The sequence below is a fragment of the Haemaphysalis longicornis genome, unplaced genomic scaffold (genome assembly GCF_048455015.1).
Source record: "Haemaphysalis longicornis isolate Haplotype H1 unplaced genomic scaffold, Haemaphysalis longicornis Haplotype H1 scaffold_12, whole genome shotgun sequence".
In the NCBI taxonomy this organism is placed as follows: Eukaryota; Metazoa; Arthropoda; class Arachnida; order Ixodida; family Ixodidae; genus Haemaphysalis; species Haemaphysalis longicornis.
Genome location: NW_027526225.1, coordinates 91,528,782 through 91,541,283, shown reverse-complemented (window position 1 = coordinate 91,541,283; position 12,502 = coordinate 91,528,782). Strand labels below are relative to the sequence as shown.

At 49.5% G+C, this 12,502-nt stretch overlaps 1 protein-coding gene across 1 annotated transcript in view; it reads left to right on the top strand.

Moving 5' to 3' along the window:
- LOC144162068 (uncharacterized) overlaps positions 1-12,502 on the top strand; it is a 47,854-nt gene that overhangs the window by 22,242 nt on the left and 13,110 nt on the right. Inside the window, exons 3-5 of the mRNA XM_077692578.1 lie at positions 296-458; positions 4,274-4,389; positions 12,225-12,366. Of these exons, the coding sequence (XP_077548704.1) occupies positions 296-458; positions 4,274-4,389; positions 12,225-12,366 (421 nt within the window). The remainder of the gene's footprint in view (positions 1-295; positions 459-4,273; positions 4,390-12,224; positions 12,367-12,502) is intronic.

Here is a 12,502-nt window from a genome sequence, read left to right as displayed (position 1 = left end):
TCCGAAGGTACTCCGCACCCTTACAGGCGAAAGAGTAAGGCGTTTGACTCTCGGGCACTAACTCACGGTCGTAGCCCAATGGGTAAGGCGTTACACTAACTCTGTGTGGTCTACCAGACACAGGCTCGAATCCTGCCGGTGCCTGTGTGATTTTTTGCGATTTTAAATGCTGTGCGCACGGACGCGGACTGGCATTGTGCGGTCCTCAGATTCTCCGCACCTAGAAAACGCTGTACAGATACTCTCGAAATGCGCCTTTCCGCTTGTCTTCAACGTCTGTCCTTTATCCGCGCAGGACGGTGAACTTTAATCCTCAGTACCTGCGCTCGGCGTTGCACAGCGTGCTGAGGTCCCCCTTCGGCCAGGGCTTAAGCATGGACAACTTCACTGGCTTCGCCATCATTAACACTCCGATACGCAACGACCGTGTCCGCATTGCCGTCCAGGACACCCAAAAGGTAAGCGGGACGCGTAGGCCGTATAATGGACAATAGCTGGGCGCGATGTTAAAAGCCTATACGGGATGTTTGAGGCACATAAGTTCTTACTAATTGTGTTAGAAAGAAGTCTGGCGCTGCAATCGCGGACACTCGTGGCGCCACCATTGCAGCCAGAGTTGAGACCACGGTGTAGAGACGTTCCTCGCCTACTTTGCTTGGCTAGCCACAGGGCTTTTCTTTTCTCTCCAAGCCAAAATCAACAAAAAAGGGTAACATTTCTTGTTCATCTTGAATGAAGCTTCTAAATAGTGACTGAGAACTAAATATTTTTGGAGCTTCAATTTTATAGTAACAAAACAAATTTGAGTAATCTTTTACAGTATATTGTTGCTTTTTTTGCGGCCAGAGGCAACTTTTAAGCCTGTTCATGAGCCATGCCAAGGACAAGTGGAACGTGCCTCCCCGTTGCATGATGTCACGCTCACTGAAGCGCAGTACCCCGAGACAGTGCCGTTATATCTAGTTTATAATATATATCTAGTTATATCCGTCTAGTTATATGTTAGTATGGAACTCTATGACCGGGGACGCAGAGTTTCTTACTAATATGTACTAGAGGAAAATCTGGCGCCAGTGTCCGGGAGAGCCGCGTTACAGCGAGCGTGCCGTGGCACACCGCGGAGAAGCGTTCCATCGTTAGTTCGCCATGTCTCGCCAACAAGCTCAAACGTTACCTATGTCTGCACAAAAATAATACGTCTTTCTTGAGCATATTAAACCCTAAAATGTTGGTCTGCCTGTCTGTCCCCGGTCCCTGGATTTGGTATCGGAGGCAAAAGATAAAGGAATTTCGAAACGGCAATTTTCTATAGCTTGTATTCGATGACGAGGCACGCATGCAGGCAACCATGTGAGTGCGCCGTCACTGGTTACGTCGGGCTCCGCGGGATGGCGGTACTTGTCCACGCTAAGCGCATGATTTGTGTTGGAAGTTCCAAACTCTACCCCACCGATCGCAAAGTAATGCCTCGAGTCCAATGTGAGTGCGATTAATAGCATCTCTGTTGACACTACCGTTGATAATAGGGTTGAAACGGAGCAGACGACGCACGCCGGTGTTTTTTTTTTCTTCGGCGTGCGGGCGCAGTGCACAAGCCGCGCCATGTCTGTGGTGCATCGGCCATGTCCGTGGCCGTTTCCAGTGTTGCGAAGTGAAGAAATCGACATCTAAAATTTTCAATGAATACCACCTATAGGGAAAAACATTTTCAAACCCCAAAATCTCGTAACTTGTCATCATTGTAAAACGAAAAGAAAGCATTAGGCCTATTTGAGGCAAAATATCGATACATAGCTGGTACTAGACAGTGTTCTTTTACCTGAAAATGGATGTGCGCTTGATATTTGTAATGGAAAGTAAAAAATACCGTTGAAAACAACTTTTTTAACTTAAAAATACAAAACTCGCATCACAGCGTAGACCTGAGGCGGCATTTCAAGTCTAAAAGTAACGAAAGGTTCCAAAAGATGGCGCGCGGGTAGTGGAGTGAGGGATCATGAAATTGACTGGAGAAAACCTCTACCGTGTTTATCGTGAGAGGATGGAGACATTTGGAGAAGAGGGGGAAAGGTGGGCAGGGAAAAGAGGCGCGTTTACGTGGCAGAAGGCTCTCTGTCGTCTTTCGACGACACCTGCCGCGAAGTGAGCAGATACGCGGCCATGTTTTAAACGTTGTGTTTTCAGTAGGAAAGCGGTGCTCCCAAGGAATTATTTGCCTGGATTTTTTAGAAGGTTCATGAAATACGAAGGAGTAAAAAAAAAACTGTTTGATTCCTCGGACAAATGAATCGGTAAAACACGAAAGTGAAATGTGCGGTAAAATCTGCAGCTGAGCATGATTTGCGGGTCGGCGGCTGTCTTGTGGGTGTGCTTGGCGAGCGATGACCTGCTGGCGGGTCGCTTCAGCAAGGGTGTACTCGCGTCATTTCCGTGACGGATATGACGTCAGTGAAATCTTGGTTTATCCCGGCATAAAACAATTCCGTGTTAAAATATAAAACCCGAAAACAATCAACCCTACGTATAACGTACTCTGTAATTCTAAAAGTTCTTCCCCGCAAGAAGACAGTGTGCAGGGGTGCACCCTTTACAGGCCGCTTGCTTCATTGTGCTGGAGTCATTTCCGTGACGGATATGGCGTCACCGAAATCTTCGTGCATACGGGAATAAAACACTTTCGTGTTAACAAGGGTGCAATCTGTTGTTGATGCTGAAGAAAGAAAGAAAGCACGAAGCAAGCAAAGTCAAATATAAAACAACGCTTGGTGACGACCAGGACTAGGGGCGTAGCCAAGGGTGTGTTACGGTTTCAGAACACCCTCCCGAAATTTTCTGAGCCACATCCCTCCCTCCCTCCCTCTTCGTTTCGCCTTTTTTCGCCTATGTTTTTTGCACACCAAATCGATACACTATAATTTTACAGCATATATAAGAAGGGTGTCGTTTTACACTATAATTTAACAGCATAGATAAGAAGGGTGTCGGTTTACGCTATATTTTAACACCATAAATAAGAAGGTTGTCCGTTTACACTTTGATTTAACAGCATAAATAAGAAGAGTGTCGGTTTACACTAATTTAACACCATAAATAAGAAGAGTGTCGGTTTACACTGTAATTTAACAGCATAAATAAGAAGGGTGTCGGTTTATAGAAGTAAAAATGACTAAAATTTTGTTAAGGCGCAAGATATTTTCATTGCTGGCAGCTAATTACACCCCCGAAAAATATTTCTGGCTACGCCACTAACTACCCAGGACGCCGCACGATTTGGCGACAGATTTCTCTCTGGCACATACATTGGTGTTATACTCCATTGTTGGAGCCCACCGCCCATGCTGCGTATGTTTTTTTTTTTTTCACTTTAAAGGGGGCATGAAGACAAAACACAGGTTTGGTTCATTCAAAACATTGCCTCGTTAGAATCATACTGACATCACTTTTAACGTAAACTTCGCTAAAATAAGCTACATAATTAGGAAACAAGGGAATGGCCATGCGACCCACTAGCTCATTTCCCGTAACAGAACCAATGATGTCTTACCAGCCAGATCTACGATTGGCGGAGGCCGGCAAAAGCAAACGCAAATTAGGCAGAGCTCATAAGCTTGCCGAACGAGCCATTTGCGCCTAAATTCAGGGCACATTCTTTTTAACACAGTCAGAATGGTGGGAAAAACAGCGGAAGTTACGAAAGCACACGTAAAAAATAGAAGTACCGATGCGTACTGCTGTTGGTACTGCGCGAACTATGCTTAGTTTAGCTGCACAGGACTGCTGGGCTTTGGGGTTGTCTTAGACGACACTGGCCGATTGACGCAACGATGTCTTACGAGACCTTATCTGTCGAGCGAGCACTAAGTTTCACGAAACGGTTATTTTCTCCCAGAGCAAAAGCAAGCCACGTTTAAATACGGTCAAAAACAAACCAAAGGCAGAAAACGGCTTCCCGCTACATGGTGGCGCCATCTGGGTTCACTAACGGTAAACAAGGCTTCGGAATCGGCTGCAGAGCGGTCGGTTCCTGTGATGTCATTGCAGACCACGAAAACACACGATTTAGCGCGGGAAAATGAAAATTTTGACCTAAATTGATTAATTTCTCAGTGACCAAAGCATCAGTTGCATCCGGACAAGCGCTGGGGGAACTATAAAACACGAAATCTTTCGCATAAAACGAATTTGTATTTTGTCTTCATGGCCCCTTTAACACCAGAACTTGGTATGCGTCAAATGCCTAAATTAACGGCTATGTTTTCTCGCGACTGCGCAGGTTTTCCGGGACACGGACTTCGGTGACCCAGCCCTCAAGCCAGAATGGTTCTATATTCACACGGCGGGAATCTGGCCAGGAATTCCGAACGACGAAGTTATCAAAAATGTGTTCTGGTGAGTTGGAATGCGATGTATGTGTAGCCAGATAACGATAGGGCGACTTGGTGGTCTTGCTCGCAACCTCTGTGACGAATACAACCACCGACCACGGCCGCTTTGATGAAACACATTGTCCTTGCGAGCTGTTCGGTGGTTAAATATTGTAGCGTGAGCTACACTGGCCGAGGTTGAGCTGTTCCGCGTGGCTCCTGGAAAGCCGTGCTGCGCATGCGCGAGGAGCAGTGACGTACCACGGCGCACGGGGGGCGTCTCTCACATCCCCCACGCGCCCAGCTCTTCGCCGACCTTCGTTTCTCCCGCGGCGGCCCGGTCCACTTGACGATCATGCGAGGGGTGGCCGGGTGTGGAACCGATGGCTCGGGCGTTGCAGCAACACCGGCGTTCGCCTGTAGAACCAGCTTAGCTCTGGGGCGATCGGTGACGCTGCGCTGGAGCCGCTTGAAAAATATACATGTCACATAATGCGTATACCGTGTATGTGTCATTGGAGCAGCAGTAAGCATGATAATCAGGCTAATCCTAGACAACCAGGAAAGCTTAGAATAACCAACTGAACCTTCGCTTACGCTACGTATATCCTGGCATAGGCGAGCTAAGCCCCTGCTAATTTTTGATTAAGCTTTTCTTGGGAGTCACCGCGATTTTGCCACAAAATAAAACTACACTTATGCAGCTACATATCCATACCTTTATTCCCCCTACAACACTCCAACGCTCTATTCCCCACAGCGTGGCGCCCGCTGTGGGGTGCCCTCGACTGTATTTACATGGTTGTCAGCGTCATAAAAGCATCAAAACCACACTAAATCCAAGTATAGAGCAGCGGGAGCGAGAGTTCGCCAGCCGTGACACCGATCGGCAGCTTCAGCTCGTCGACACGGCGAAGACGGTAGAAAGCTGTTCTGGGGTTCCGCACTGAGGACACCCCTCTCAGCAATCGCATCTGATGGCAATGAAAAGTTCCCTATGCCTCCTCTACAATTATGTTTCCCATAGAAGTTTGTATATATATATAGGTTCCTTTAATCGCCCGTTTGTGTCGCCCAGCCGACAGATCAGAACTACCGTGATGTCATCCTCCTTGCGTCGATCGTGACGCGTTTTAGAGGCGAAGCACCTTAAGGCCGAGTCTTGTACGGCGTCCGGCGACCGTTCTAGCGGCAGTGCACCATGTAAAACGGAACATCTCTGAACAAAAGGTTCACAAAAGGTTTAAGAGAGAGAGAGAGAGAGAGAGAGAGAGAGAGAGAGAGAGAGAGAGAGAGAGAGAGAGAGAGAGATAATGATTAATTATTCCTTCACTTGTGATGTGCGAACGTTCTGACTTTCCGAGGAGTCTGCTGACACCACAGTTGTGACCATCGGACGTGACCATCTGGAGCAGGTGAGTCCGGCCAAGCCTGCCTGAGAGCTGACCGCAATGGCGCCTGCTTGGAGAGTGCTTTCCATATGTCCATCATTACCTCCTGGTACCCAGAGTGTAATTTCATCCGCGTATATGCCAAAACGAAGGTGCGGGATCTGTTTGAGAGATTTGGCAACATGCAGGAGGGCGAGATTGAAAAGCATAGGGGAGAGGACGGCCCCTTGGGGAGTACCTCGGCTGGCCAGATGGTATGGGCCGCTAGTGTGTGGGCCCAGGCGTATGGTGGCTGTTCGGTCACTCAGGAAAGCTCTGACATAGTTATACACCCTCAAACCGGGGGAAATGGCTTAGAGGCCGGTCATTATTGCCTCGTGTCTATGTCGAAGGCTTTTTATGATCAAGCGCCAGCACGGCTGCATTGTCCACTTTGCTGGGAGGCTGGACAATTTCATTAGATACTTGTAGTCGTAGATCTTGAGCAGAGAGTTTAGGTCTGAATCCAAGCATTTTTTGTGGAAGGGCTTTGGTTTGAATTACGTGGTGGGTAAGTCTGGCTAGGATGACGTGTTCCATCACTTTTCCAACGAAGGAGGTAAGCGAGATGGGGCGGTGCTGATCCAGGGCTACAGGTTTGCCGGGTTTTGGGATGAAAGAAATTGCTGCTGTATGCCAGTTTCGAGGGAGAGTGCCACTTCGCCAGTAGTGATTGTAGTATTCGGTTAGTTGTGTGGTGGAGGCGACGTCTATGTTGCGGAGCATCTTGTTGGTGACAGAGTCGGGACCGGGAGCTGAACCAGGTTTGATGCTTTGAAGAGCCGTCCTGGTGATGTCAGCGTCGAGTTGGTCGTTATCTTCTCCGCGATAGGCTGGGAGTTGTGTTTGTGATCCTTCCTGTATGTATAGGGAGCGAAGCTGTCATGATTTGGAAGAGGGGGCCAGGGGTATTGTTCATGAGTTTCTGTAGTTTTCGAGACTGGGGCGTGCGTGTGTTCTCAGGGTTGAATAGGTGCCGTTGGAGGGTCCAAGTTTTGCGCATACTGAGCGCTCCCCGCATCTGGTCACAAATTTGATGCCACTGTTCTTGGGCCAACTGTTTGGTATAATCCTGTATGGTGTTGGCGAGTTCAGCAAGTTTACGGCGGAGGGCCCGGTTTGCCTTGTTACGCAGCGAACGCTTCTGTGTGCTGCGGTAAGCCTGCCACAAGTGCTGAAGGCGACTCTGTCAGAGGGGATATCCGGGTCAAGGCGGGCGCTGGCTGCTTGGCTGTCTTGTAAGAGTTGCTTGGCCCAAGTTGTGTAGTTGTCCGCAGCCGGAGGTGTTGCAAGTTGAGGGTGGGATCTGATCTGGCGGAACTTGTCCCAATCCGTAATGCGAGTATGCCGGCATGGGGGACTGTACTGCTTGGCAATGGAGACATCCGATTGTAGAATGTAGTGGTCACTACCCAAGGTGTATTCGGTGCAGGTCCATTGCAGCTGTTCCCATAGGTCGGCAAAACAGAAAGAACTCACTCAAACTCAATCACAATTTTTTTCATTCACGCTGTACTCAATTGAACTCGGACTCAAAAAGTTCGTCTGTTCACAAAATCACTCGTACTCACTCATCAAATACTCATTTGTAATCGTACTCACTTGTACTCAAACTCATTTGTCCTCACGAGTATTCTTACTTAATCTGTACTCATGAGTACTCAATCTGTACTCATGAGTACTCAATGAGTACTACTCCTCATGAGTACTACTCATGAGTACTCAATCTGTACTCATGAGTACTCAATTTGTATTACTCACGAATAATCAACTTATCTGCACTGTTAGCTAGGTCGTAGTTCGAATGAAAAACTAAGTAGAAAAAATAAATTGTTTAATTGATTAGAAAAAGGTTACATATAAATCAGAACAGAGGAAGAAAACGTCTGACGCGGTGCACAGTCGTTGGGCGACTTACTGCGCGAAGGCAAGTACATGTGAGAAAGCGAAACGGAACGTAAGCACTCGCGTTGCGTCTGGCGTCTCCTCTTGTTCTCAGGCCGAGTCGGGCTCAGGGGAGCTCGGGGCTTGTCGGTGCAGCCGTGGCCGTAAACTGCGTTATTCTTCGTGTCTTCGGGTGGCAGCTTTTGTCGTCCGTTTTCTTGTTTGCACTACTGTACTCAGGAGTGCATATACTCAAGAGTGCAAGCACTCGCAAAAACGGTATTCATGAGTACTGTGTACTCATGAGTGCTGTGTACTCATGAGTACTGTGTACTCATGAGTGATCATACTCATAAGTACTCGAACTCATGTGTACTCATACTCATGAATACTGTACTCATGATTACTCATACTCATGAGTAGTGTACTCATGAGTACTGTACTCACGAGTAGTGGACTTACCCCTGTACTCACTCGTCATCGTACTCACTGTTTTTGTCTGGGTGTGTGATCAATCATCATCGTACTCACTCGTGAGTTTGAGTACAAATGAGTACAAATGAGTGTACTCACGAGTGAGTACGCCGACCTATGGCTGTTCCACATCTTTGGATAGGGTTAAATCGGGGGCAGTGTTCCTCTGCACACTCGTACCGAGACGGGTGGCCGTGTAAGGATCTGATTCCAGAGTGAAATTACCTTTTTGCATTTGCTCCCACAATAGGCGACTTTTTTTAGTGGTATAAGGTACAACGTGGTACAACGCCCATGACGTGTGAGGGGCGTTGAAATAGCCGACAACGAGGAGGGGGCGCTTGGCTGCTTTCCGCGAAGCTGCAGTGAGGAGAGAATTGAACCTGTGTTGGTGCTCTCTGGGGCTGCTGTAGATGTTTAGAAGGAAGATGCTACTGTCACCCTTGCGGCAAGGGAGCACTTCAACGAAAATATATGGGAATGTTGTCTCAGTCAGGGATATCTGATTGACTACTAGGTTTCGTTGGACTAGAATGGCTGTAACATGGTGACCAGTGTGCTGAAGACTTTGGTAACCCGGCAGTTTGACTGCTATCCCAGCGTCTTGGAACCGATTATATCAGGGGCTTTGTCTTGGGATTGGGTGAGGAGCAATAGGGAGTTTCTCTTTTTTGTGTAGCCCCGGCAATTCCATTGCCAGATACGGAGCATGCTAGAGGTCTTGCGATGGGTCATCAGGAAGATCAGGAAGAAGTTGCGAGCTTGCGTATGAGACCAAAAGGGCGGCATAAGTCGTTTTGATTTCATGGAATTGAGTGAGGCAGGCGTGTATCTCTGTCTTTAAGGCTTCCACCATTGCCTGTGTGGTAGCTTGGTTAGTCAATTGGGTTTGATGAAGATGGATGTACTCAGCTTTATTCTCGGATAAAGCGTTATGGCAAGTACGTTCAACGGCTGCAATCTGGTCGACGAGGAAGGGTTGGCTGTCATCAATGGGAGCAGTCGATTCTGTTGCCAGTCTCTTGGAGGGAGGCGATGTGTTGGAGTCTACCGACTTTGATGGGGCAGGAGGGGGAAACTCGGTAGAGTTTTTTGTGGAAGAGGAGGGGAGGGGGGTTAGTCGGCATTGTGGAGGGCTTAGCGGCATGTTTGAGGGCAAAGTTTTCTTGTCTTAGCATGGCATTTTCCTTGCGAAGTTGTGCAAATTCTTGTCGAAGTGTTCGTAGGTCTTGAAGAAAAACGTTAGGGATGTTGGGGGGACTGTGCAGCGAGCTAGAGAGAGAGGAATGCTGGTTGCTCACCTTGGTGGCTTCAGCATTCGGGTTGCGGGGTGGCTGGTTGGCCTTGTTCTTCGAGTCTTGTTGCTTCGTGGGCTTCCCTAAGGCAGGGGAATGTGAAGCCTGTCGCTGACTCGGTGAGGCCCCATCCGTTGAAGTCCGGGCGGTAGCGGCGACTTGAGCGTATGTGAGTGTTTGTCGTCGTGGTTCAAAGTGCCTCGAGCATTCAGCAGAGCCCGTTAAGTGGGCGCCCCCACACACAATGCACTTCGGAGTACACTTGTGCGGGTCCGGTGGGTTGACGAGTCCGCATTGTACGCAGCGAGACGGTGGCTGAATAGTAGGACAGACGTCCTTGCGGTGGCCGGTGTGCCAGCACGTGGTGCAGGCTTCCGTCTTTCGCTTGTAAGGCTTGCAGCGGTAGGTAACAGCGCGATATCGCACTCAAAACGGAACGGTCGTGCCTTCGAAGAGGATTTGTACGATGTTTGAAGAGTTCAGTCTCTTCGCATCGAGAATACCCAGATCGGGATTATAGTGCATGAGGCTGTGCTGTATTTGCTCTGCAGTGTCCGTGCTGGGAATATTGAAGATCACTCCTAGCGCCGAGTTGGACGGTGCAGAAACGTCATGGCCGTGATACCGGTGTATCGTGTGGCTCGTTACTCGTGAGGGGTGCTGATGATTATGTAGTTGGCTCTAGCTTGGATTCGGACTTGATCCTCGTCATTGTGGGTGAGTCCTGCAGCTTGCATGATGATATCATCAAGCGTAGCCGCGGCGATGGAGATGACGGCCAGTCCGCCTCGCGGGCGGAGGACAACTTTGATATCATTTTCCGGCAATGGGGTGACGGGAGGCTTACTCTATTTGGGTTTGCGGCGGCGGTGTTGTTGCCCGACACCGCTGGGTGTCGTTGAGGCACATGAGCCGGCGGCAGGAGTGCGATTGTCTGCAGTCGGGGTCTTGCGTTGAAGGCGGTGGCGTAGTGTAAGCCACCCGGGTTGGAGTTCGGTGTGGTCGAGGTCGATACCTTCGACGGCGTATTCCATTTCGGCGAAGAAGGAAGCGCGAGGAGGTGCCTCAGTCGGAGGGGTAGATGCCGGAAGACATACGTGGTGTGGCGCGTCGAAGCGGCGGAGAGGCGTCCGCCCCGCCAAGCCTGATGGTGAGGCTTAGCAGTGAAACCAGCGTGGCGCAGATGGAAACACCGTATAAAATCCGCTGGGAACGTCCGATGGTCACAACTGTGGTGTCAGCAGACTCCTCGGAAAGTTAGAAAGTTCACACATCAGATGTGAAGGAATAACCGTTAAAAGATCGAATGGAGAACGGCAAACAAAAAAAAATCGGAGCCGATGTGAGCCCGGGGTATCTCTTTTACGATAGTAGCAAAAAGCCCGCGCTGAGAGTCGCACTCTTCGCGGGATTAATGCGCGTTGGCGACGCCTGGCGTCTCTCCAGGAAGCGGCTTTCGGACGGCACTGGACCACCTAGCGGACCTTCGTATGATTTCAACTGGGCGCGAAGGAATTTCAGGAGTAGATGAATCTTTCTGGCCCTGGTGGGAGAACCCGCACAAATACTGGGCACGTCAGGCTCTGAATCTTTTAGCTTCTTCTGCCTGTAAAAGAGGACCAGGTTGCGTCGACGTTTTTAGCTGCACGTGACATAGCACGACAGGCTACTGACGCCAGTAGAGGTTTACGCCCTCAAGTGCACTGGCGCGAGTAGCACAACGGCTGGGATTTGGGCACCAAACAATATGGCGGAGGAATCAAAGGACTACGCGTCCAGCCTTGCTGCGCGATGCCATATCGTGGGAAGGCGAGCCAAATGCTACGGCAGATAAACATTTCTGCTCGTCGCTCGTTTGAGATGATATAATGGATTACTTTAAAGGGAATACGAGGCGTTATGGGATAACCGCAGCTCGCTTGTTTCGCTTACATACACCAGCTGCCGCCACCGTTCAAAGATGGGGGGAGTCTTCCGTCGTGGCCACCGACTTTGTAGCAGTTCCCGTTCACAAACAAATTTCGTGTTTCATACATGTAAGTGCGTCACACCCTGCTAGAAAGATCCAGTTCGAGGTCGGCACATATGCGTGTAAAAGAGGGGTAGGGGGTCCGCCTCACCACTTTTGTCTGTCTGGCCTGGAAAACGTTCAAACCCAGTCCCTCTTTCCCACTTCCCAGCCCAGCACACGATTATGCAACCAAAAGATGACAAACCTCCACGCCAAAGAACTACAATAGCTTCTCACCTTCTACCCGCCGCGGTGGCTCAGTGGCTAAGGCGTTGCGCTGCTGAGCACGAGGTCGCGGGTTCGATTCCCGGCCGCGGCGGCCGCTTTTCTGATGGAGGCGAAAAGCAAAAACGCCCGTGTGTACGAGATTTCGGCGCACGTTAAAGATCCCCAGGTGGTCAAAATTAATCCGGAGCCCTCCACTACGGCGCGCCTCATCGCCTGCGTTGCGTCGGCGCGTTAAACCCTACAATCAATCAATCAAGCTTCTCACCTTCTTTCGTGCTTTGACTCACATTCACGAGCAAATGCGATAATTTTGCTCTTGTTTTCCCATTGCAACTAGATAAATGCTTACTATGCATTAAAAGAGATCATGCAAAAAGAGACTTGCTCATTGCGAGCATGACAAAAGATGTGCACAGTAAGCCACACTGGCCGGGCGCTCACAACAAAACAATCCTGCTTGCGGGGCCGGTACAGTATCTTATCTCTCGCACTGTGAAGTAGACGCACTCGAGATAACGCACAATGCAACACCGCGCAGGAAAGCTGACCTGGTGGGCATCAGCACAAGCAACTCCAGCGACGAGTCCAACCAACTCCTCAAGTCTCACCCTGATTGTCTCTACAAGGCGGCGTCTTATCCGAACCCCATCAGGCCATCCAACAAGGAGGTCCGAGGAATGGTGAGTGAAACCGCGAGAACGTAAGACAGGGTGACGGCTGGTCGGTGTATTCGATCATGGACAAACCCGCCCCCGCGCATACGGTGCTTTTTTCTGTTTTAAGTGCAGAGCACTTATGGGCTCGCCTTGTCGTCGT